The following is a 22996-nucleotide window of genomic DNA, read 5'->3' as shown; positions in this document are numbered from 1 at the left end:
TAGAGGAATGATTTCTTTAAAATCCATTCACAGGATATGGGCATCACTGGCTAGGCCAGCATTTGTTGCCCATTGGACAGTTTAGAGTCACCACTGAGAAAAGAACAGGAAATGACATCACTATCTGAAATGATGTCACCATAGGAAATGACCACCAATGCTTGGAAACTCAAACATGTAAACAGAAAGTGGGCTACACCACCAGTGCTTCATCTAGACGCTCACTGACGATGTTACCTAGTATGATGACGAAACGTCTGAAAATGACCCTTCCAGCTCAGCGAACAAACCTACATTTAGAATCTCAACCTGAGCTACAAATCCTCTCAAAACTCGCTAGTCACCACATTTCTGTGGGTCCAGAGTCACATGTTGGCCAGACCAGGTAAAGACAGCAGTTTCCTTCCCTGAAGGGCATTAGGGAACCAGATGGGTTTTTCCCCCAACAATTGACAATGGATTCATGGTCATCATTAGACTCTTGATTCCAGACCGTTTTATTTTACTGAATTCAAATTTCACCATCTGCCCGTGGCAGGATTCAAACCCAAGTGCCCAGAAAATATTTATAACGATGTTGCCAGTGTTGAAGGGTTTGACCTATAGGGAGAGGCTGAATAGGCTGGGGCTGTTTTCCCTGCAGCGTCTGAAGCTGGTGATATACAAGTTTACAAAATCATGAGGAGCTTGGAATGGGTGAATAGCCAGGGGAGGAGAGTCCAAAGAAGAGAGGACATAGGTTTAAGGTGAGGGGTGAAAGATTACAATAAAGGGACCTGAAGGGTAACTATTTCATGCAGAGGGTGGTGTATGAATGGAATGAGTTTCCAAAGGAGGTGGTGGAAGCTGGTACAATTACAACATTTAAAAGGCACCTGGATGGAGAAATGAAAAGGAAGGGTTTAGAGGGATATGGGCCAAATGCTGACAAATGGGATTAGATTAATTTAGGATATCTGGTTGGCCTGGACAGGTTGGATCAAAGGGTTTGTGTGCTGTACATCGCTGTATACATTATAAACATCACTTCCCCAATACACGATTACATTTATGTAGAAAAGAATGCCAGTGCTTTTCTTGCATATAGATGGTCTTAGCCCAAAGTAGGCAATGAAAATGACCGAACTATGCCAACCACAGCACAACATGCACTACTGTAAGTACCCCAGGTTCCAAAGAATCTGAGTGAGGTGTACTTGATCTGGCACTAAATTTGACCATTAAATAAGCTTTTCACTTCATCTTGCAGGTCTTCCTGAATATGCAAGGCTGTGGTTCACTGGTGGCATTCACCTTGCTGAGACAAAGGTCACAGGTTAAATTAAAATTCCACTTCAGAAGTAATGCAGGCTGTCACCCCCGTTTAGTGCTGAAGGCATACTATAATGTCAGAGTTGCCTTCTTTCAAATCAGATGTTAAATCAATGTCACATCTTCCCTCGTAGGCGGATGCAGAAGACCCAAAGAATAGCAAGGCTGGTACTCTGGCCAATTTTGATCCATCAGGCAATATGGCTGAATGGTCTTGCATGTTGCGAAATTAACTTATCTGCTCTTTATCACATTGCAGTTTGTGCAAGTTAACTAGCATCTTCTTTTCCTATTTTACGAAGTGGAAACTGTGCTTCAATAAAATCTGTTAATCAGCTGTGAAACCTTTTTGGGTTGTCTTGCCAGTATGGAAACTATTGTATAAACTGGGGAGTCCTGTCATCATTATCACGACAAAAGAAACAAAAATGAGAGAGCTGCGAGGTTTTTTTTTTCAAGAAAGAAACATTTAAACAGCAGCAATCTTAATACAACATTTTATTACTGCACCATTCCAATACACCTGCCACTTTCACAGGCAAAGTGCCAGTCAGCACCAATTTTAACACAGAATAAATAGCTCAAAATCAGAAAGCAAAACGCAACAAAACTCTCTATAAAGGGCAGTTCGTGTAGTACAGTACAGTAAAATCTAACCATTCGTCTCCCCTTTTAGTGATTCTTAGAGTAAATGGACAACTAATGATATGGATACAGTATGGGGTCAACCATAATCTTTGCTGTCACCAATTTCCATTTCTGATCCATGCCAGGCAATATTTACAAAAGCTAGGTCCTGCGGATGCTAGAAATGCAAAACAAAACCGGAAAGTGCTGAGAGAGTACGCAGCAGGTTCCACCGAGGAAGGAACAGAGTGATTGTTTCAGGTCGATGAAAAATAAGATGTCTCGAGGGGGAGGCTAAGTGGGGACGGCAAAGATACCAACAGCTGCAGTGGGGAGTGGAGGAAATGAGTAGAGGTTAAGGTCTGAAGCTGTTAAACTCCAAGTAAAAGCCCAGAAAATGCAGCCGTTCCTGAAGCTTTGGCTAAGCTCCGCTTGTATCATACAAGAGGGCAAGGGTTGAGAGGTCAGAGTGGGACGGAGAATTGAAGTGACAGAAAATCCAGAGGGTCACACTCGCAAACTGAGTGAGGCTGTCCCAGCCAGCGGTCACCCAGTCTGCATTGGGTCTTCCCATTGTGCAGAGGGGCATGCTGTGAACTGTGAATACAGTGCACTAAACAGAAGAAGTATGGGTAAAGCACCGTACAGCTGTAGATTGTTAAAGGAAGATTTTTCTCCCATCACCCTTGCTTCATTGACACATCATTTTAAAACAGTGCCCTCTCATTCATTTCTTTCACATGCAGGGGCAGTTTCTCCGGATCTATCCAACCCATCATGACTCTGAAAATCTCTCTCAAATCCCCCCTCGGCCTTCTTCTTCCCAAGGAGAACAGATCCAACCTCTTTAACCTTTTCCTCACAACTGAAGCCCTTGGATATTGTTTGATCCGCCAAGCATTCCTAGCATGTTTTTGGTCTCACTCCAGGCTGCGATTCCCTGGTTACAGTTACATTGCTGGGCTAACTGCCAACATAGGTTGGATGTATTCCTGGGAATGTCAGCCTCCCACACTGCCATGGCAAACAGCACTTTCTTGCTCTCTCCAGCTCTTCTCATACAGACACAGAGATATACAGCACAGAAACAGTCCAACACGTCTATGCCAACAAGAAACCCTAAATTAATCTTGACACTTTTGCCAGTACTTGGCCCATATCCCTCTAAACCCTTCTTATTCATGTATCCATCCAGATGCCTTTTAAATGTTGTAATTGTACCAGCCTGCACCACTTCTTCTGGCAGCTCACTCCATGCACGCACCACCCTCTGAGTGAAAAAGTTGCCCATTCGATCCCCTTTTAAATCTTTCCCCTCACCTTAATTCCCTGGAGCGTTGGAAGCTGAGCGGTGACCATGTAGAGGTTTATAAAATCATGAGGGCTATGGATAGGATAAATAGATAAGATCTTTCATGTGGATTAAGGGAGTCCAAAACTAGAGGCCATAAGTTTAAGGTGAGAGGGGAAGACGTAACAGATACCTAAGGGGCAACTTTTTTACGCAGATGTACTACGTGTATGGAATGAGCTGCCAGAGAAAGTTAGAACATTTGAAAGGTATCTGGATGGATATATGAATAGGGAGGGTTTAGAGGGATATGGGCCAAGTGCTGGCAAATGGGACTAGATTAATTTAAAATATCTTGTTGCCATGGACGTGTTGGACTGAAGGTCTCCCTGTAGCTCAAACTCTCCAACCCTGGCAACATCCGTGTAAATCTTTTCTGAATCCTTTCAAGTTCAACGAATTCTTTCCTAAGACAGGGAGACCAGAATTGAATGCAGCATTCCAACCAATGTCCTGTATAGATGCAACATGATTTCCCCACTTCCACACTCAATGCTCTGACCAATAAAGGAAAGCATACCTTCTTCACTATCCTATCTACCTGCAACTCCACTTTCAAGGAGCTATGAACCTGCACTCCAAGGTCTCTTTGTTCAGCAACACTCCCGAGGACCTTACTATTTAGTGTATAAGTCCTGATGACAAACAAAGGAAAGTGTGTGTAAAGAAAATCAAATCAAACACACCCTTCTCTTCAATGCCTTAATGATGATCCCCCCCTCACCCCCTCCACCGAGTTGCTCACAGGAATGTCTGGATAATTTACCTTCAATGGATGGAGATTGCACGCCAACCCTGGACATTAAGCAACTCCCTGCGGTCTGCTTTAAAGCTGCTATTCATCCATGAACCTTGGGGGGAGCCAGGAGGTGAAGGATCGATCAGAGAGTTAAGCAGCTGAATGCCATGGTTGTGTGCTGGGGTGGGGTGGGGTGGGGTGGGAGAAGGACCATTTAATGAGGTGGTGAGAGGGCATTCCCTGCTCCTTGCCCTCTCCACAGATGCCTGCTGGATAATTGCCCAAACATGCAGTGGGTGAAACTAGAACTGCCAACCTAATTCTCTAAGTGTATCCGTACATTCCTTCCTGCTCCCTGTACTTATCTATGTTTCACTTCAACACACCTATGCTATTTACCAATACCATTTCACATCACACCATGTTCCACGTCACCCACCCCTCCCCATTCTTGGATGAAGACTTCAATTCCTTATTGGATTTATTAATGACTATCTCAGATTTTTGAGCCCCAGGAATTTCCCTCAAATACAAACTTTCTCTCTTTAAATCTGATTTATCAAATCCATAAGAGGGATAAGATGTAGGAGTAGAAGTAGGCTATTTTATAGACTTAAAGAAGCTTTTGCTGTCTGACTTGATATTATTAGCAAGTTTACAATCAACATTACTTTCTTCTTTTTTGATGGTTTTTAAAACTTTTCTAATCCTTTAGCTTACCACCAATCTTGGCTACACTGTATTTTTTTCTCTTTCAATCTGATGCTGTCCTTACCTTCCCCGGATAACTACCCCTTCCTGAAATCTTTCTTTCTTGCTGAAATACCTCTTTGCTATGAGACATCAACTATCTTCTTAAACATCTGCCCTTGTGCTTACACCGTCTCTGCTGCTAAATTCCTTACACGGTCCACACCAGCAAGCTCACTTCTCATTCTATTCCAATTGCCCTTATTTGAGTTTATCGCAACTGTCTCTGACCTGAGTTTCTCTCTCAAACCGCATGCTAATTTCTACCATGTTATGGTCACTCTTCCCAAGGAAACAGGGAGGTCATTTGTTACTCTGGAGGTCATTTATTAAACCTGATTATCACGTTATCAGATCCAAAACAGCTTAATCCCTGGCCAGATCCACAACATATTGCTCGAGGAAGTCTTCCCAAATACACTTTTCGTCATGGCTCAGTCTGCCAATTTGATTTTCCCAATCTATGTGATGATTAAAGTCATCCATGATTAATGTACTGCCTTTTTTTAAAAACACATATTCATTATATCCTGATTTATTCTCTATCCTACCAAACAACTACTCCCATGAGTGACTTCTTCCGATTATTTCTTACGTCAATCCATATGGAATCTACATCTTTCAGTTCAAGATCATTCCTTGCTATCATTTTAGTTCTATCCTATATTTACAAAGCTACCCTACCATCTTTCTTACCTGCCTGTCCTTCTCAGAAGTCACATGCCCCTGAATATTTAGGTCCCTTCGTACATAAAAGGACGCCCATCAGATTATCTCCTCATTCTTCTGTTTTCAAGAATAATCATAACCTCTCAGCCAGAGACCGACCTCTATGTAGTACTGAGTGCGATCAAACCAAAAATCTCTACAGATTTAATGTAACCTCTCTGATTTGCATGGATACTTTCAGTGTTCAGAATTGTTAGTACAACCCACTGGACCAGAAGTAGGGACACTACGACGGCACAGCAAAATCCCTGCTTTCAGAGCTTTACCCTAAGCATCTAGATTACTATACAAATGACAATTTCACTGTGCCACTGTTATCTCTGCTTGCTTTATAGTTATAGTTGAGAATGTACACCAGTGGTGTGCTTGTATTCTTGACTGACTTATTAAACCTTGCTTGTCAAGTGGAAAAGCCCAGAGCAATGGAGATGATCAATAGCTAGTCAGAGTAGTTTAGGCAATTCAGGAAGCATCCTATGTTCAGGAGCTGGGAGCAAATTACTGCAGATCCCAGAATCTGTGCTGAAAACAACAAATGCTAGAGATCACAGTGGGTCAGACAGCATCCATGGAGAGACAGAGAGAAAGAGCAAGCTAATGTTTTGTTGACCTGCTGTGATCTCCAAAATTTGATTTTTTCACTGTATTCAGGATGTCTAAACTGAGGGGTTTTTGACCTGCCACTGGACTTGAACTGCAAATAAACCTCCAGTTTCCTTTGCATACTGAATTACACTACACTTGAGTCAGAATATCACAGGTACAAATATGACATCACAGCTTTAAGCTCAGATCCGGGCTGACACCCCGTTGTAGTACTGAGGAAGGATGATAGTGCCAACTTTCATGTGAGACCGTGAATTCAATCCCTGCCTGTTCTTTCAGGCAACTGTAAAAGATCCCATGCCACTGTTTTGAAAAGACCCGGGGAGTTTTCCTTGCAAGTATAATCTCTCAACCAATTAACCACTAAAAGCTAATTACTGTTTTTGTACAGCACATTAATTAGGGACTGGAGTGATTGGGCTTGTATTTAGATAAGAAGTTTTATCACAGGTTTAAGGTTGATATATAGCAAAAAGATGATTTTAGGAGAAAATAAGGACTGCAGATGCTGGAGAATCAGAGTTGAAAATGTGGAAAAGCACAGCAGGTCAGGCAGCATCCGTGGCTCAGGAGAATTGACGTTTCTGGCATAAGCCCTTCATCAGGAATATACAAGTCATTAGCACAAACAATTTTGTAAGCTAGCGCATGGAAAGGAGGTGGTGGGGAGCTAGGGTGCAAAATGCATTGGGGTTTAAAAAGATTGAGGATTCTTTGGGGTTTCATATTTAGATGGATGTAGACTGGGTTAACCCAAATGATATTTTGTTTAGATTGCATATAAACGGATGAGGATTGGAGAACTGTTGTGCTAGAAATGGATGGGAGAGAGGTCAGATTGTGGTTGTGTGATTAAGGGGTGTGACAATGTTGTGGCTTTAAAAGATTACTTTGTCTTTTTTTAAAAGTGAGATTGCATGAGAGCACCAAGAGGTCTGTAAGGGAGTAAACAGCTGGAGAGACCTTAAGGTTTCTTTTTAAGAGTTGGAACAATAGAAGCAGCCTGAGTGGGTGTGGTCAAGCTCTCAGAGAACCAAAATCTTTAGCTTTCAGCAGTTGCTGATAGGGTCTTGAAGAAGTGAAAGCCATTCTTTCCCTCTCTAGGTTAAGCTGGGTATTCTCTGCTGCTACAGGAGCTGCATATGAGACAAGCTGTGTTTTGAATATGCTGACACAGTTAATTAGTAGTAGTTGCTGTACCTATTATCCTGTTTGGTTTTCCAATAGAGCTAACTTATTCACAATTCCTTCTTTTGTTGCATTTTAACTGTATTGGATGAATAGAGTGCATTTTGCTTTAAACTCAGTAGTTTGGCCAAGCAAATTGCATCTGGAATGCAACCCCTTACGTTTACCTTTAAAGTTAAAAAAATTAGGATGTAGACTATCTTCTGCATAGTTTGAGGGGGTTTGTTCTAGTCCACAACAGGAGTCACAGCTACTGATATCTGACTGTTATGAAAAAATACTCCCTATTAAAAGAAAAGTTAAAAACAAGGTTCAACAATTTTGAAGAAGTGCTTCAACTTAGTGGATAATTTGAACATAATTTATTACACGTGGTGGAGATCTTGCCTTCTACCTGGTAGCAACTCCATGCCATCTCTCTTAAGGAAGGCCAACCTGTATTAAGCATCAATTAATCAGGCACTTAACTGAGACAGCGGCAGGTCACCCCTAGCATCAAGAGTACCAGAGGGATATAAATCCCAGCCACCAATCAACAATGGACTAGCTGCTCCTAATGCTCAACTGCACTACTTGGGACACAATGCTTTGACAAGGAATGGATGTGCAAAAATGCAGAAACAAAGGAGCAATTAAAAACAAGAATATGAAAGGTTAAGGCAGTGGAGTGATAGGGAGGGGCAAGGCCACGGAAGCTTGCGAACAGGATGAAGGCAAGCACCACTTAAGAACTGTAACCCAATAAGGATTTTGCAGCTTTTGCTGTCACAATAGCTTCTGTGGATGAATTAATTAAAAAGCAAAGTGAATATGTTGAACATTTTGGCAAAAAAAGGATAATTTGGGAGGACGGCAATGTGTAAGCAGCATGATTTGTGAAGAACCTACACAATGTGACTCATGTAATTGCTATTATTTCTACGTGTGTGCCTACAATCTTGCCTGATGGGCACAATGTTGGGAATGCCACTTCGATAGTCTGCTTTCTTCTCACACTGAACAGATGGCACTGTGGACAGAGTATAAGTAGGGTGACAAAAATTCAGAATTCCTATCCTGTCTTTGATCTATTCTCCTGTGTAAAAATCAGATTGAGATGTTTTGACTGGGAGAGGGGGAGGAGCAAGTCCCAGTTGATGTTGGCTTTGTCAACGCTTCAATGTTTTAAAAGGTCAGTCTCAGGATATGAGATCACACTGACAAGGCTGATGTACACACTCAACCATAGCCACCCTGAGAAGATGGTGAGACTACGCCTTGCCTTTTAGGCCGCTTCCAAGGGCAGTTAAGGGTTCAATGTGACACTGGAGTCACATACATAGGCTGGTTTCTCAATAAGTTTCGAGCAACTGTCCGACAACGTCCTGGACTCTTTTCTTTCTCACTGTACCAGTTTATTTCCAGTCTTTTAAAAGTTCTCCAATTATCATAGTGCTCCTGAAACTCACCTCCTGAAGTCCACTAGCAATAGCAACAATACAAGGGTGCGTGTGACTAACTATGACAACTTTGGTTAATTCAACAACGATCTCTCCAATGTTATTGACAAACGTTCAACACCACATCAATATATTTGTGGTGAAGGTATGTTTACTGTACATGTCCACCTCTTAAAAATTATTAAATAAAATTTGTTAATGAACTGAGGAACCCCTAATGTGGCACTGTAGAATCATAGAATAGAATTGTAGAATCTCATAGAATCACTAACAAATAACCACTTTCAAAGGAAACTTAGATTTAAATTAAATAACATTCTGGGGATGGGGTGGAGGTAAAGAGATGAAGCACTCCAATAGTGCAGTATATACTATATGTATATATGTGCTCTCTTTCGTCATCCCTTTCACCATCCATCCCATTATCCCTGGTCCATAAGGCATCAATCCACTTAACAGACCAGACAGCAGATGCTTCATATGAAATTCAATCCCTGAATGGATCAATATTCCCATAACGCAAATAGATACCAAAGGGAAGGACTGGGATGTGAGAAAATAGTAGTTGGGTGGGGAATCAATTGGAGAGACTCCTTCCCCAAACACACAGGATATGGGACACTTCTGTGGTCACAGCCGCAATGCTAACCAGATAAGGCCACCACGCTGGATTTCAAAATGGAACCTTAACCTGAGGAACAGCAATTTCCCATCTTTCGGGTCCGATTACTGATTACATATTCCTGAGTTCGGACGATACCATTCCCACTCACCACTCCACCTCATTTCCCACTCGTTTCCAGCCTTTCCAGTACCTGAGTTCACTTCTCTGTTCACTCGCAATCCAAATTCGCTGCCGTACCAACCACACTTTTCAACAATCTGCACTCACTCAGTACATCCATTCACTGTAAACCTAAAAGTTCAAACTTATTGCACTAACTCTGTTTGATCAAAACTGATGTAGGTGGACCAGAAAAAAAGGATTGTTCCTACGAAGATCCCAGCAGCTTGGGCGAACGAGGTTAGACCAGAGTTAAGACATTCCAGTGTTTAAACGGTAACTTTGAAACTAAAAAAAGAATCTACAGCGACTGTGTACTGTATAGATTGGTCCTGCGAGAAAGGATCTTGGCCATGTCGTATGGAACAACAGATATCCCTTCCATAGCCGAAGTTTAGTAGCTGCCGACGTTTCATACCCATTAAAAAGGAGCACAGGGCCGTACAAACATTCAGCTGAAGTTACCAACTAAGTAAGTGTTAGAGCCTGGTAAAGGCAACTTTAAATCAAAGACACCCTTTACCCAGTTGCTCAATTGTGCTCTGTACCCTTTTCAACATCAAAGCATTACGCACATGGTATGCTGCACAACACACTGAATCTCCTGCAATATAAACAGTTATATATATATATATATATAAAAAAAGGGCAGACTTTGGGTTGGTTCCCTGGATTGAGATGGGGAGTGGGGGGGGACCTCTGCCCGGCCTACTTTTTGTCCAGGTGGGCATGCAGTTCTGCCTCGAGGGCCATCTTGTCGAAAGTCCTGGTGTTTATTTCCAGGCGCACCTTGTCCCGGATTTGGAAGGAGGCCCTGGCCAAGGACCGCGAGTTCTCCAGGGCGACCTGCCTCTCTCGGAAGATGCGCTCGCTCTTCTCCAGCTTCCGGGTGATGGAGTCCTGGATCTCCCTCCGCTTGCACTCCTCGTCCTCCCGCAGCTTCATCCTGTTGAGCCGGTGCACCCGCTCGCGCTCCGCCCGGCTCTCCACCGCCCTGCGGGACACCTCGTGGATCTTCTCCTGGGCCGCCTGGGTCGCGTGCTGCAGCCTCCGGTCGGCGGCTCGCGCCAGCGCCTCCAGGTGCTGCTGGTGCTCCCTCTCGTGCTGCTCGGCGGCCACCCGCGCGCGCCGGATCTGCAGCTCCTCGCGGCTGGCCCTCTCCCTCAGCTCGCGGTTGCGCTTCTCCACCAGCTGCTCGCGCTTCTCCTGCGACCGGGCCAGCTTCTGCTCCAGGGAGCGCCTCAGCACCTTCCTCTCCATCTCCACCTCCCGCGAGATCTCCCTCAGGGCGGCCTCGTGCTTCAGCCGCTCCACCGCGTTGGCCAGCTTCCTCTGCTCGGCCTGCCTCTGCTCCTTCTCCGCCTTCTTGTGGCCGGCCAGCGCCAGCTTCTGGTGCAGCAGCCGGCCGCGCAGCTGCTCGCCCGCCTCGTCCTCGAGCTCCTGCGCCCTCAGCTGCTGCTCCTGCTGCGCCTTCCTCTCCCGCGCCTCGAGCCTCGCGTGCTCCCGCCGGCCCCGCCTCTGGCGCTCCTGGCTGCCCGCCAGCAGCCGCCACTTCTCCTCGTGCAGGGCGGAGCGCTGCTGCCGGACGCTGGCCGCCTCGCCCTGCTCGCGGCTCAGCTGCGAGCGCCGCGCCTCGCGCCGGCTCTCCCACGCCCGCTGGCCGTGCCGCAGCGCGCTCTGCCGCTCGCGCTCCTCGGCCTCGCGCCTCGCCGCCTCGCGCCGGCGCCGCGCCTCCCACTCCACGTGCGTGCGGTGGCTGCGGCTGCTCAGCAGCTCCTCCTCCTGGTGCCGGGCGAGCATCAGCGCGGCGATCTTGCGGTCCCGCGCGGGCACCTCGGCGCGCGCGCTCCGCCGCACCTCGCGCGCCAGCCGGGCCACCCTCTGCGCGGTCTCCGGCGACTGGCACAGGTCGCCCAGGCTCAGGCTCTTGCCCAGGCCCCAGGCCGGCACCGGCCTGCCCCGGGGCGCGGCGGCGGCGGAGGCGCCGCTCCACGCGCCCGCCTCCCGGGCGGCCGCCGAGGAGCAGGAGGAGGCGCCCGAGTCCGAGGAGGCCACCTCGCCGCCCGCCGGCGGCTTCCTCTGCAGCTGGTCCACCGACTGGCTCCTGGAGCGGCCCGGGCCCGGGCCCAGGCCCAGGCCCAGGCCCAGGCCCAGGCTGCGGGCCCGGCCGGGGCTCGGGGAAGGGGGCAGGCTGTTCCTGAGTAACCCGCCTCCGCCCGCTCTCCTCCTCCCGCGGCCCTCCTCCTCCTCCTCCTCCTCCTCCCGGATGATCTTCTCCCTCTCCTGCCTGCAGTCCCTCAGCTTCCTGCGGCGGTCCCGCTCGTAGACCTCGTAGAGGCCGCTGGCCACCCTCATGGAGCGGCCCGGCGCCCCGCGGGCGAACTCGTTGACGCCGCGGTGCAGCAGCTCGACCGGCCTGACCCCGCAGCGGGCGCAGGCCTCCAGCGAGCGCGGGCTGGTCAGCACGTAGCGGCTGCCCTCCGCCTCCGAGCTGTCGAAGTTGTCCAGGTCCAGGCGGAACATCGGCGACTCCTGGCGCCGGGGCACGCCGCCCGGCGAGGCCCCCGGAGGCTCGGCGCTGGCGTCGCCGGCCGCCTGCACCATCCCGGCGGAGGAGGCGGCGGCGGCTTCGGGGAGGGAGCCCATTCCTCAGGCGGCGGCGGCGGCGGGGACACGGGCTCCTGGCTCGCAGCCCCCGAGGGCGCTCATTGACACAGCGATTATATAAACTCAGGCAGCAAGGAAACAGCAGCATTTACCATCATCAGCCATTGGACAGCTCCCTCCACATTCCTCTCCTCTCACTGTCTCCATTTTCTCATCTTTTTTTCTTTTTTTTTCTTTCAATTCCTCTTGCTCTCTTATTCCTCTTTCTCTCTGTTTTCCTCTTTCTCTCTGTTTTCCTCTTGCTCTATTCCTCTTTTACTCCGATTTCCTTTTTTCTCTCTGTACTCCTTTTCTCGCTGTATTCCTTCTCTCCCGGTAATCCTCCTCTCTTATGTATTCCTCTTCTCCATTTCTTTTTCTCTCCCTCTTCTCGCCGTATTCCTTCTCTCTCTCTCTCGGTGCTCCTCTCTGTAGTCCTCTCTTTTTTTCCTCTGTGTTTCTCTTTCTTTCTCTCTCTCTGTATTCCTCTTCTCGTCGTATTCCTTCTCTTTCTCTCAATATTCCTTCTCTCTCTCTCTGTATTCCCCTTGTTATCTGTATTTCTCCTTTCTCCGTTTTCTTCTCCTGTGTCGCTGGATTCTTCGTTCTCTCTGTATTCCTCTTTTTCTCCAAATCCCTTCTCTCCCTCTCTGTATTCCTCCTTTTTCTCTGTATTCCTCTTCTTTCTCTCCGTGTCAAAGGATCAGACACTTCTCCTCGCCCCTCCAGCACCTCTCTTCAGACGCTGCAGAATGTCTCTCCGCCTCCTGCAGGAGACAGTCCCCAGCCCCCGGGCCGAATGGCAGCAGGCGGCTGAAGGTTTTACTCTGTCTCTGTCTGTGTCTCTGTGACTGGGAGGAGCGATGTGGGTCACAGCCGCGCTCCGGAATCATTGCCGCAGCATCGCAGAGCCGCGCCAATGCGATGCTCAGTGTGTCTGTCCCTGCTTTCCCACCCTCTCTCTCTGTCTCTCTCTACCCAGGCCTGGCTCCATCAGCTCCCAAACCCGCGCTGTTAACCCTTCAGCGCCAAGGTTAGACGGTCCCTACTGCATTTCTCAGCTCCACTCACCTCCATCAAATCTCCTCACTCCCCTTCCCCTCCTCCTTTAAATCTCCTCACTCCCCTTCCCCTCCTTCAAATCTCCTCACTCCCCTTCTCCCTCCCCCAAACTCCTCATTCCCGTTCCCCCTCCTCCAAATCTCCTCACTCCTCTCCCCTCCAAATCTCCTCACTCCCCTTCCCCCTCCAAATCTCCTTACTCCCCTTCCCCTCCTCCAAATCGCTTTACCACTTTATCAAAATTTCCTCATCTCCCTCCTTTTCACTCCTACAGATCTCCGCACGTCCCCTCCCTTCCATCACTTCCCTCCCAGTCACTCCCCCTCCAGATCTCACTCCCTCTCCCTCTTATGACTCCCCTTCCTCCTCACTTCTACAAATGTCCTCATATCCCTATTCCTCACCCTCCTCACTCAATCTCACCCTTACTCCTCCCCATCTTCCAAATCACCTCACTCCTCCTCCAAATCTCATTATTCCCCTTTTCCTTTTATCCTGCTCCTCACTCCCATCTTCCTCCTTGTCCTCAGCACTGCACTCTCCACCTTTTGTTTTTCTCCTCTTCCCTAAGGTCTCACGCTCCTCCAGTATTTCTTTCTTAACCCTTCCTCACCTTCCTTCCTCCCACCTTCCCCTCCTCCAGCTGCCACCTCCATGTGAAGAAGAGTCCTACAAGAGGGGAGGCAATGTCCCGATGGTATTATCATTGGACAGTTAATCTGTGGACCCAGGTAACTTTCTGGGAACATGGATTTGAATCTCGCCACGGCAGATAGTGGAATTTGAATTCAACAAATATCTTGAATTAAGAATCTAATGGTGGCCATGAATCCATTGTCGATTGTCAGAAAAACCCATCTGAATCTCTAATGTTCTTTAGGGAAGGAAACTACCATCCTTAACTGGTCTGGCCTACAAGTGACTCCAGACCCATAGTAATGTGGTTGACTCTTAACTGTCCTCAGGGCAATTAGGGATGAATAATAAATGCTGACCTAGCCAATGATGTCCACATCCTGAGAATGAATTTTTAAAAATGGACTCAAAATGTTAACTCTATTTTCTCTCTCTCTCCACAGATACTGCCAGACCTGCTGAGTTTCTCCAGCACTTTCTGTTTTGTTTCAGATCTTCGGCATCCGTAGTTCTTTGTTTCATTCCATCCTTCTGCTCCACAGTCTTCTCCACCATGATCTTGACTCCCCTACTGCTCTGCTGTTATAACTCCCCAAGGCACTTCATAGCAAAATTCTCAGGCTTAGTTACTTCAGGAGCAAAGAGGATAGGTGTCTAAACACTGTGTTAAAGAGCACACTAAAGGAGCACAAAGTAAATAGAGAGGTATGGAGTGGAATTCCACAGTTTCCTGATCAGGCATCTGACAATGGCAGGGAAAAGGATGGGGAGGTTCACAAGAGAGCACTATTGCTAGAATTTAAGTGTTATTGGAGGTACATAGGAGAGGAGAGGGTTACAGTGATAGAGCTGAGATTATGGAGGGAATTGAACACATGGTAATTTTAAATGGGAAAATTGCTTGTCTGTGAGACAATGTAGATTGGCGAATGGCATAGAGACGGGAGATAAACATTTGTAATCACCTTTCTACAGACATTGTAGAAAGGGAATGACATGCCAATCTGAATTGTTCCCTCCTCAATTATCAGGTCATAATACACAATGACAGTTGTTGCTTCTCCTCTCCCCTCCTCCCAATGCCATAACTGTGTTTACTGAAACTGAGATAAAGACGCCCAGCAGTCTGCTGGTAGCTGAATGAGCTGTCCCCAGGCAACTGCAGATCGATCTCTAGCTGAATGTCACTCCAGGCTGAAGACATTTCATCAAAATTGAAGGCAAGTGTTAGCTTGAAAATTGTGATTATTCATGTTCAGGGCAGACTCACTTTAATATTTTGACCGAGAGATGGCACCTCCGACAGTGCAGCAACCCTCGGTATTGCATGGATTGTATGTAACCTTGTGGCTAATGAGATTTATCTGCCTTAAAGCTCAGAATTATTGGTCATTATAAAGTACTCCTAAACAGGGTGAGAGATGGGTCAGCATCATCCAAATCAATATGAATAATGTTAGCAGAGTATCAGAATAGAAAAAAATCCACCAATAAATTCTACACTGTGCTCTCCTTGATTTGACATTGATCTATTTTTGGCTCAGGGTCATTGCAGCCTGTAGGTATTTTCTTGTTTTTGTGCCAGTTCATGATCTCAGATTCTTTATCCTACTGAAAATATGATCTTTACAAATGACCTCGTAGTATCTACACTTATATTGCCTCAAGTTCCTAGTGTTGGAACAAGAAAGACTTGCATCTTTACAGCAACTTTCATAACTGTCAATATGTACCAATGTGCTTTAATGAATGAAAGTCCTTTGAAATGGTACCACCCTGTGAAGGTGTAGCAGTCAGTTGGTGTATAGTAAGAACTCACAAACAGCAACGTGAAAATGACCAGATCATTTGTGATGTCGGTTGAGGCATCAAGACAGCAAATGTGCTGCGAGAGGACACAACTGAAACAGTAGCTCTGACAGTACAGCACTCTCTCAGTAATGCACAGGCATCGCAGCTTAGATGTCTGCACTCAAGTCTTTGGAATCAAACTCTAACTAGGACTGTTTTCACTCAGGGGTAAAAATGTGACCAGTCAGCATTGCTGACTAACTAGCCAAGGTGTTTTGAGGCTCTGTGTTGTACCCTGCTAATGCCCCATGGAAAATTAGCTGATGTAGTTGGGTACCAACCTGGTTCTTACTGATCTGAATCCCAACACCAGACTAAAACTAAGGATTAGCATTCTGCCTCCCAGGGGCCCTGGTCACTAGATCACTTTGCTTATGTTTTGGAAGTGGATTTAGAGGCAGCAGAAATCTGTAGCTGTGCAAGATAGTAAGACATTTCCACTTTGGACTAGACTTGCCATAATTAGTAAAAAAGTTAAACTTTATTATTTCCAGAGTGTTTAACAGAGGGGACAGATGCAATGTTCCACTTTCCATTTCTTTCTTTGTTTCTCTCTTTTTCTCCTCTCTCTCTCTCAGGCCAAAGTCCTGGTAATAAGTTCCAGTCACTTTCAGTATGTTTAAACATTCTCCAGGAAATGTCAACAGTTGTATTATCATCATCATAGTTGTCAAAGCCAGCAGGTCTGACCCTATCCTCACCTCGCACCATAGGACAAAATCAGGAGTGAGCAACCATGGCAATCTTATTCTTGACTGCTTCCAACCTGAGGTGGCATGGTGGCTCAGTGGTTAGCACTGCTGCCTCACAGCACCAGCGACCTAGGTTTGATTCCTGCCTTGGGTGACTGTCTGTATGTAGTTTGCACATTCTCCCTGAGTCTGTGTGGGTCTCCTCCCACAATCCAAAGATGTGCAGGCCAGGTGAATTTGTCATGCTAAATTGCCTGTAGTGTTCGCTGCATTAGTCAGGAGTAAGTATATGGTAGGGGAATGGGTCTGGGTCAGTATGGACTTGTTGGGCCTATTTCCATACTGTAGGGAATCTAATCTCGAGTGCTAAGGCCACCCTATAGTACAACGTCAATCTTATTGTGAGAATGGGTAAGTTAGCTGGCCTGATACAAATCAAGGCAAGTCAATACACTATAGATTCTATAGAGATGTACAGCATGAAAATAGACCCTTTGGTCCAACTTGTCCATGCCAACCAGATGTCCTACATTAATCTAGTCCGATTTGCCAGCATTTGGCCCATATTGCTCTAAACCTTTCCTGTTCATGTAGTCATCCAATTGCCTTTTAAATGTTATAATTGTACTCACCTCCACCACTTTCTCTGGCAGCTCATTCCACACACGCACCATTCTCTAAATGAACGAGTTGCCCCTTAGGTCCCTTATAAATCTTTCCTCTCTCACCATAAGCCTATGCCCTCTAGTCTGGACTCCCCTACCTTGGGGAAAAGACCTTGTTTATTCACCCTATCCACCCCCCTCATGATTTTATAAACCTCTATAAGGTCACCCCCTCAGCATCTGATGCTCCAGAGAAAACAGCCCCAGCCTATACCAGCCTCTTCCTGTAGCTCAAACTCTCCAACCCTGGCAACATCCTTGTAAATCTTTTCTGAACTCTATCAAGTTCCACAACATCTTTTCTATAGCAGTAATGTTCTTCAGAATCAGACACAGCAAATAAGCACAAGGTTAACAAACAAAGCATTTGGATTTGTACATCATCTTCCTCACTGTCAGGTTGACCCAAAGCATTCCGAAACCCTCCAACCCTGGCAACTTCCTTGTAAATCTTTTCTGAACCCTTTCTAGTTTAACAACATCCTTCCAATATCAGGGAAACCAGAATTGAATAAAATACTTCAAAAGTGGCCTGACCAATGTCCTGTACAGCCACAACATGACCTCCCAACTCCTATACTCAACACACTGACCAATAAAGGTAAGCATACCGAACACCGCCTTCCTGTCTAACTGGGACTCCACTTTCAAGGAACTATAAACCTGTACCCCAAGGTCTCTTTGTTTGGCAACACTCTCCAGGACCTTGCCATTAAATGTATAAGTCCTGAAATGGAACAAAAAAAAGCACAATTATAGAATCATAAAAGGTTTGCAACTCTGAAGGATGCCACTCAGCTCACTGGCCATGTGCCAGCTCTCTGCAAGAACAGTTCAGTTTGTCCCACAGCCCAACCTTTTTCCCCGTTGCCTGGGAATCTTCAGCTTTTTATCCAATCCCCTTTTGAAAACCATCACTGAATCTGCCTCCACCACAGTCTTAAGCAGCACATTCTAAATCATCATAGCACACTGTGTAAATAATACACTATTCTTTATGTTGCTTTTATTTCTGCCATTCGCCTTAACTCTGTGTCCTTTGATTCTTGACCGTTGCTCCAATGGCAACAGCTCCTGTCCATTCTCTTCACACCTCAACCATCTTGAGGGTGACCAATCCCAGTTCTTCCAATTGCAGACAGGTAGAGCAGGTAATCAGGAAGGCCAGTGGAATGTTGGTCCTCATACCTGACCATCTTCCTTCCCACCCATCCGCTCCACCCTTCTCTATCACTATCAACCCCACCCCCCTCCCATTTATCTCAGCCCCCATGTCTCCTCCCCTTCCCCCCCCCCACCCCCACATTCCTGATAAAGAGCTCATGCTTGAAATGTCAACTCTCCTGCTCCTTGGATGCTGCCTGACTGGCTGTGCTTTTCCAACACCACACTTTTTAACCCTCATTTCAAGGGGTTTAGAGTATAGGAGTAAGGAAGTCTTACTACAACTGTACAAGGTGCTAGTGAGACCACATCAGGAGTACAGTGAGCAATTTTGATCCCTTTATTTAAGGAAAGGCATCGTTTATTTGAAGGCAGTTCAGAGAATGTTCACTAGGGTGATGGGGAAATTGTCCTATGAGTAAAGGCTAAACACGTTGGGACTGTACTGACTGGTATTTAAAAGAATGAGCAGTGATCTCATTGGAACAAATAGGGTTCTTAATGGTAAATGCTGAGAGGATGTTTCCCCTCATGGTAGAGTTTGGACAAGAGGGCATAGTCTCAGAATGAAGAGGTGCTAATTTAAGACTGAGATGAAGAGGAATTTCTTCTCTGAGAAGGTTGAGAGTCTTCGGAACTCTTTGCCAGAGAGAGCTGTGAGACAGAGTCCTTATGTACATTTAAGGTTGAGACAGATTCTTGATCAAGGGGAATCGAATGTTATGGGAAAAATGGAAGAAAGTGGACTTGAGGAATAGTGGATAGCCATGTTCCTATTGAATGATGGAGCAGGCTCTCTGAGCCAAATGGCGTACTCCTCTTCCAATTTCTTATGGTCTTAATCTATCCATGTAACTAATATCCTTCTTCAATGGAACCATTCTTGTACATTTTCTTGTGCACAATTCACAACTTCATGTCATTCTTAAAATGTGGTGCCCAGAATTTGAGGCAATACACCATTTGTGGTTTGACCTATGTTCTTTTTTAAATGTCCATCATAACTTCCTAGTTTTTGCACTATGTGCCTCTAGTTATAAAGCCCAGGACCCCAGTTACATTTTTAACCACTTTTTCAACCTACCCTAACTATTACAGACACCTCAGCCAATCTCAAACAGCAAATGGAGGCATAGCGGAAGCTAACAAGAAGAGGGCAAGATGAACTCTATTGCAGTCAAATTTTGCATTATGTTCAGTGTTTCAAGATGGTGCTGAAAAAGGATGACATTCTGCATTCAAGAAAATAGTCTACACTGTATTTTGTGTATACATGTGACAATAATTCTAATTCATTTCAACAGTCTGTGCACATAATCCTCAGACCCCTTTGTTTTCTTTAAATGTATACCCTTTCATTTATGTAGCTTACCATTTGTTCTCCTCCAAAATGCATCATTTCACATTTTTCTGTATTAAATTCCATCTGCCACATGCCAACAAATTCCACCAGCCTGACTATGCTCATTTGAAGTCTACCACTGTGCTCCTCACAATTCTGAGTTTTGAGTCTTACATCAATGTTGAAAATCTGCCCTATAAGCCAGGTTTCCATCATTAATATAGAAAAGCGATGGTCCAAAAACAGACCCCATGAACAATCTAATGCTAACCCTCACTCCAGTGAATTCACCGTTACCCACAGAGAGACAAACCGATGCTGCCAGATCTGCTGAGTTTCTCCAGCAATCTTTGTTTGTTTCGGATCTCCAATGGCTCTTTGTTTTATTCACAATTACCGTCTGTTTTCTGTTGTACTGTCAACTTTACATCTGTTCACTATTGTCCTTTTTATTCTACAAGCTTCAGTTTTTGCTGAGCTAACAAGCCAGTTATGTGGCTTCTTATCAAATGCCTTTGGAAGCCAATGTGCACCGACACATCAACCTTGATGTCTTCAAATGTTTCTGATACCTCTTTAAATGTTTCATTGAGTTCATCAAATATGATTTGCTTCAACAAATCTGCTCTACCATTCACAGAATCATAGAATCCTTGATGAATCCCTACTTGCAGAGACTGTCAGAATTGTCCTGAATTATCATTTCTAAAAGCTTTCACACTACTGAGGTTTATTTGTTGCTGAGCTAACCCTTTTCTCATAATTGGATTTGTAGAGTTTCCAATTCTAGAACCCTCTACAACCACCCTTGTGGTTGAATTGGAAAATTAAAGTTCCAGTATTTACACCATTCCTTCCCTTGGTATTCATAAATATACCCAATCTGGTGACATATCAACTTTAAGTACAGCTTGTGATTTCTAACACCACCTCTTTGTTAATTCTAAGCCCACTCAACACCTTAAATATCTCCTGTTTCACAATAATCTTGGCAAAATTGTATTCCGTATTAACAACAAATGCTAGTCCTTATTGAATATCTTAAATCTTTTTCGTACTGATCAGCACTTCATACTGTCCCTTTCCCTTTTCCACTCTTGTGATAAAGTATCAGCTCATTTGGGAGCATGTTTGCTGCTGAGTCACTAACATCGGAGTTCAGTTATACTCCAGGGCTTCAGAACTAAATCAGGGCTGTCTCTTCAGTGCTGTACTTGAGTAATATAGCAGGAAAACAGACCGTTCAATCCAACCAGTCCATGCTGACCATAATCCCAAACTAAATTTATCCCACCTGCCTGAACTTGGCCCATAATCCTCCAAACATTTCTTGTTCATGTACGTATCTGAACGTCTTTTAAATATTGTGACTGTATCAGCATCGATCACTTCCTCCGGAAATTCATTCCACAAAGGAACCAATCTTCGTGTAAAAGAATTACCTCCATGTCATCGCTTCTTGCCTTATAAATATGCCTCCTAGCCTTGAAATCCCCGACTATAGGGAAAAGACACCTGCCATTCACCTATCTATACCTCTCATGATTTTACAAACCCTTATAAAGTCACCTGTCAGCCTCCTACACTCGAGTGTAAAAAGTTCCAGTCAGGAACCTATAACTCAAACCCTCCATTCCTGGCAACATCCAGGTAAATCTCTTCTGAACCTTCTCTAGTTTAATGATATCTTTCCTATAACAGGGAAACTAGAATTGGACACAGTACTCCAGGAGAGGCCTCACCAATGTCCCATACGACCTCAACATGACATCCCAACTCCTATACTCAAAGGTCTGAGCAGTGAAGGCAAGCGCGATAAACACCTTCTTAGCTACCTTGTCCACATGTAATGCAAATTTTGGAGAATAATGTCCTTGAACCCTTATGTCTCTGCTCTACAACACTGTCCAAGGCCCTACCTTTAATTGTATAATTCCTACCCTTGTTTGTTTTACTGAGGAAGTGGTTATGGTTATTTAAAAGGAACAATGTGCAGAATAATGGAGAGAAGGCAGTTGAATGACACAAAGTGAATTGCTCGTTTGGAAAAACAGTGCAGAGATGATAAGCTGAATGGCCTCCTTAGGCACAGGAACAACTCTGTGATTTTGTGACATTCTCTTTAAAGTCTTTTAAACAGTGGTTACGGCCTGGATTTTCACAGCTAGCATGGATTCCTGATGGGAAACCTTGATTTTGCCAATTTTGTTTCTGCAAAAAAGAGACACTAAGCTGACTTTTGTCTTTGTTTGAATCCCATTGACCGGTCTCCTACCCAATCTGACACTGGGGCCAGATTTGTTATTTTAACTTGAGGTTTGGTAGTTAAACCTGCAGGAAAATGGGCTGGAACTAGAAGAGGTCATTACTTAATATGTATTTTTTTTAATTGTCTGAGGCCAATGATGAAGAACAGGGACTGCACAACCAGGTTGTGTTATTTGAATTTCGGTTATCTTCTGCCCCAGACATCTCCCCCCCACCCCAAGCCTCTGACTTCACTGACCAAGTTACCCCTCCCCTTCCAGAACACCTAATTATGCCAAGAAGCATTTCCTTTGGTTCCTTGTAATGCTACTAGTTAACCGTTTTTGTTAACCACCTCTGTAGCCATTTTGTTTGGGGATTTGACAAATATTATAATCAACTGGAAGTTCTGCACACTGCTCCAGGATGCCTCTCACTTCATCCCTTCTTGCCTACCTTTCGAATTATTTCAAAGTGAGTGGAATAGACGCCTTGGAGTGATGATGGTAACTGTTCATATTGATTAATTCAAAGGCAAATGTTTATAAAAGATAATGAGGTTAATGTTTGATACATTATTGTGACCCATTCTACTAATGTTACACAGTGTGTGGATGGAGACAAGGAGTTCTATCTAGCTTGCAGAGCGAACAGTTGTGTCTGCACTAACTCTCTAAATTCCTAGTGACTATGCCTGACCAAGCATAGCTGTGCTTAGTGTTATCATTATGTAAACCCTCTTGTTATCTAAGAACAGTGTGTTTTCTGTAGATAATCTATGGTGGTGTATCCTCTATCATGATTGTTTAAAAAATATATACTTTATTCATAAAATTTGTTTCCAAAATATTTTAAATTGAATGTTACAAAATTTGCAATCAACTTCAACTTGATTCCAAAGAACATGTTCCACACTTTAAGTGCCTCAATTAAATTGTCTGAATATTTTCAATATACATTGACTATGAGGCATGCATTCCGAGAACAAAACATTTCAAATTGAAAATACAGGAAGTGCAAAAGAAGTAAACCTTTCCCCTTGCCCAGTTTTCCACTTTGAGGTTTTCTCTATTATTTCAACACTCCTTCTGTTCCACAATGTCTGTAAAGCACAGAGAAATGAGCCAGACCTTTGTGAAGTGCAGGAACACTGAGAATGCCTCACAA

General features: G+C 45.1%; 1 protein-coding gene and 1 long non-coding RNA gene across 4 annotated transcripts in view; one reads left to right on the top strand and one right to left on the bottom strand.

The window, feature by feature from the left end:
• LOC140476512 (coiled-coil domain-containing protein 177-like) overlaps positions 1-12183 on the bottom strand; it is a 34954-nt gene extending 22771 nt beyond the window's left edge. For all 3 annotated transcript variants that reach the window (XR_011960496.1, XR_011960497.1, XM_072569253.1), the window contains exon 1: positions 10237-12183. Coding sequence is in view for 1 of the 3 variants with exons in the window: in XM_072569253.1 (XP_072425354.1) it covers positions 10237-12170 (1934 nt within the window). In the remaining 2 variants the exon portion in view is untranslated. The remainder of the gene's footprint in view (positions 1-10236) is intronic.
• A 906-nt stretch (positions 12184-13089) lies between these two features.
• Positions 13090-22620, top strand: LOC140476513 (uncharacterized). The gene is made up of 3 exons (XR_011960498.1): positions 13090-13963; positions 14312-15088; positions 19339-22620. It is a non-coding gene; the product is annotated as an uncharacterized lncRNA (long non-coding RNA).
• Positions 22621-22996: the final 376 nt, after the last annotated feature.

Source organism: Chiloscyllium punctatum, chromosome 4 (genome assembly GCF_047496795.1).
Source record: "Chiloscyllium punctatum isolate Juve2018m chromosome 4, sChiPun1.3, whole genome shotgun sequence".
NCBI lineage: Eukaryota > Metazoa > Chordata > Chondrichthyes > Orectolobiformes > Hemiscylliidae > Chiloscyllium > Chiloscyllium punctatum.
The sequence above is the reverse complement of the archived record's forward strand: the minus strand, read 5'-3'. Positions and strand labels throughout refer to the sequence as shown.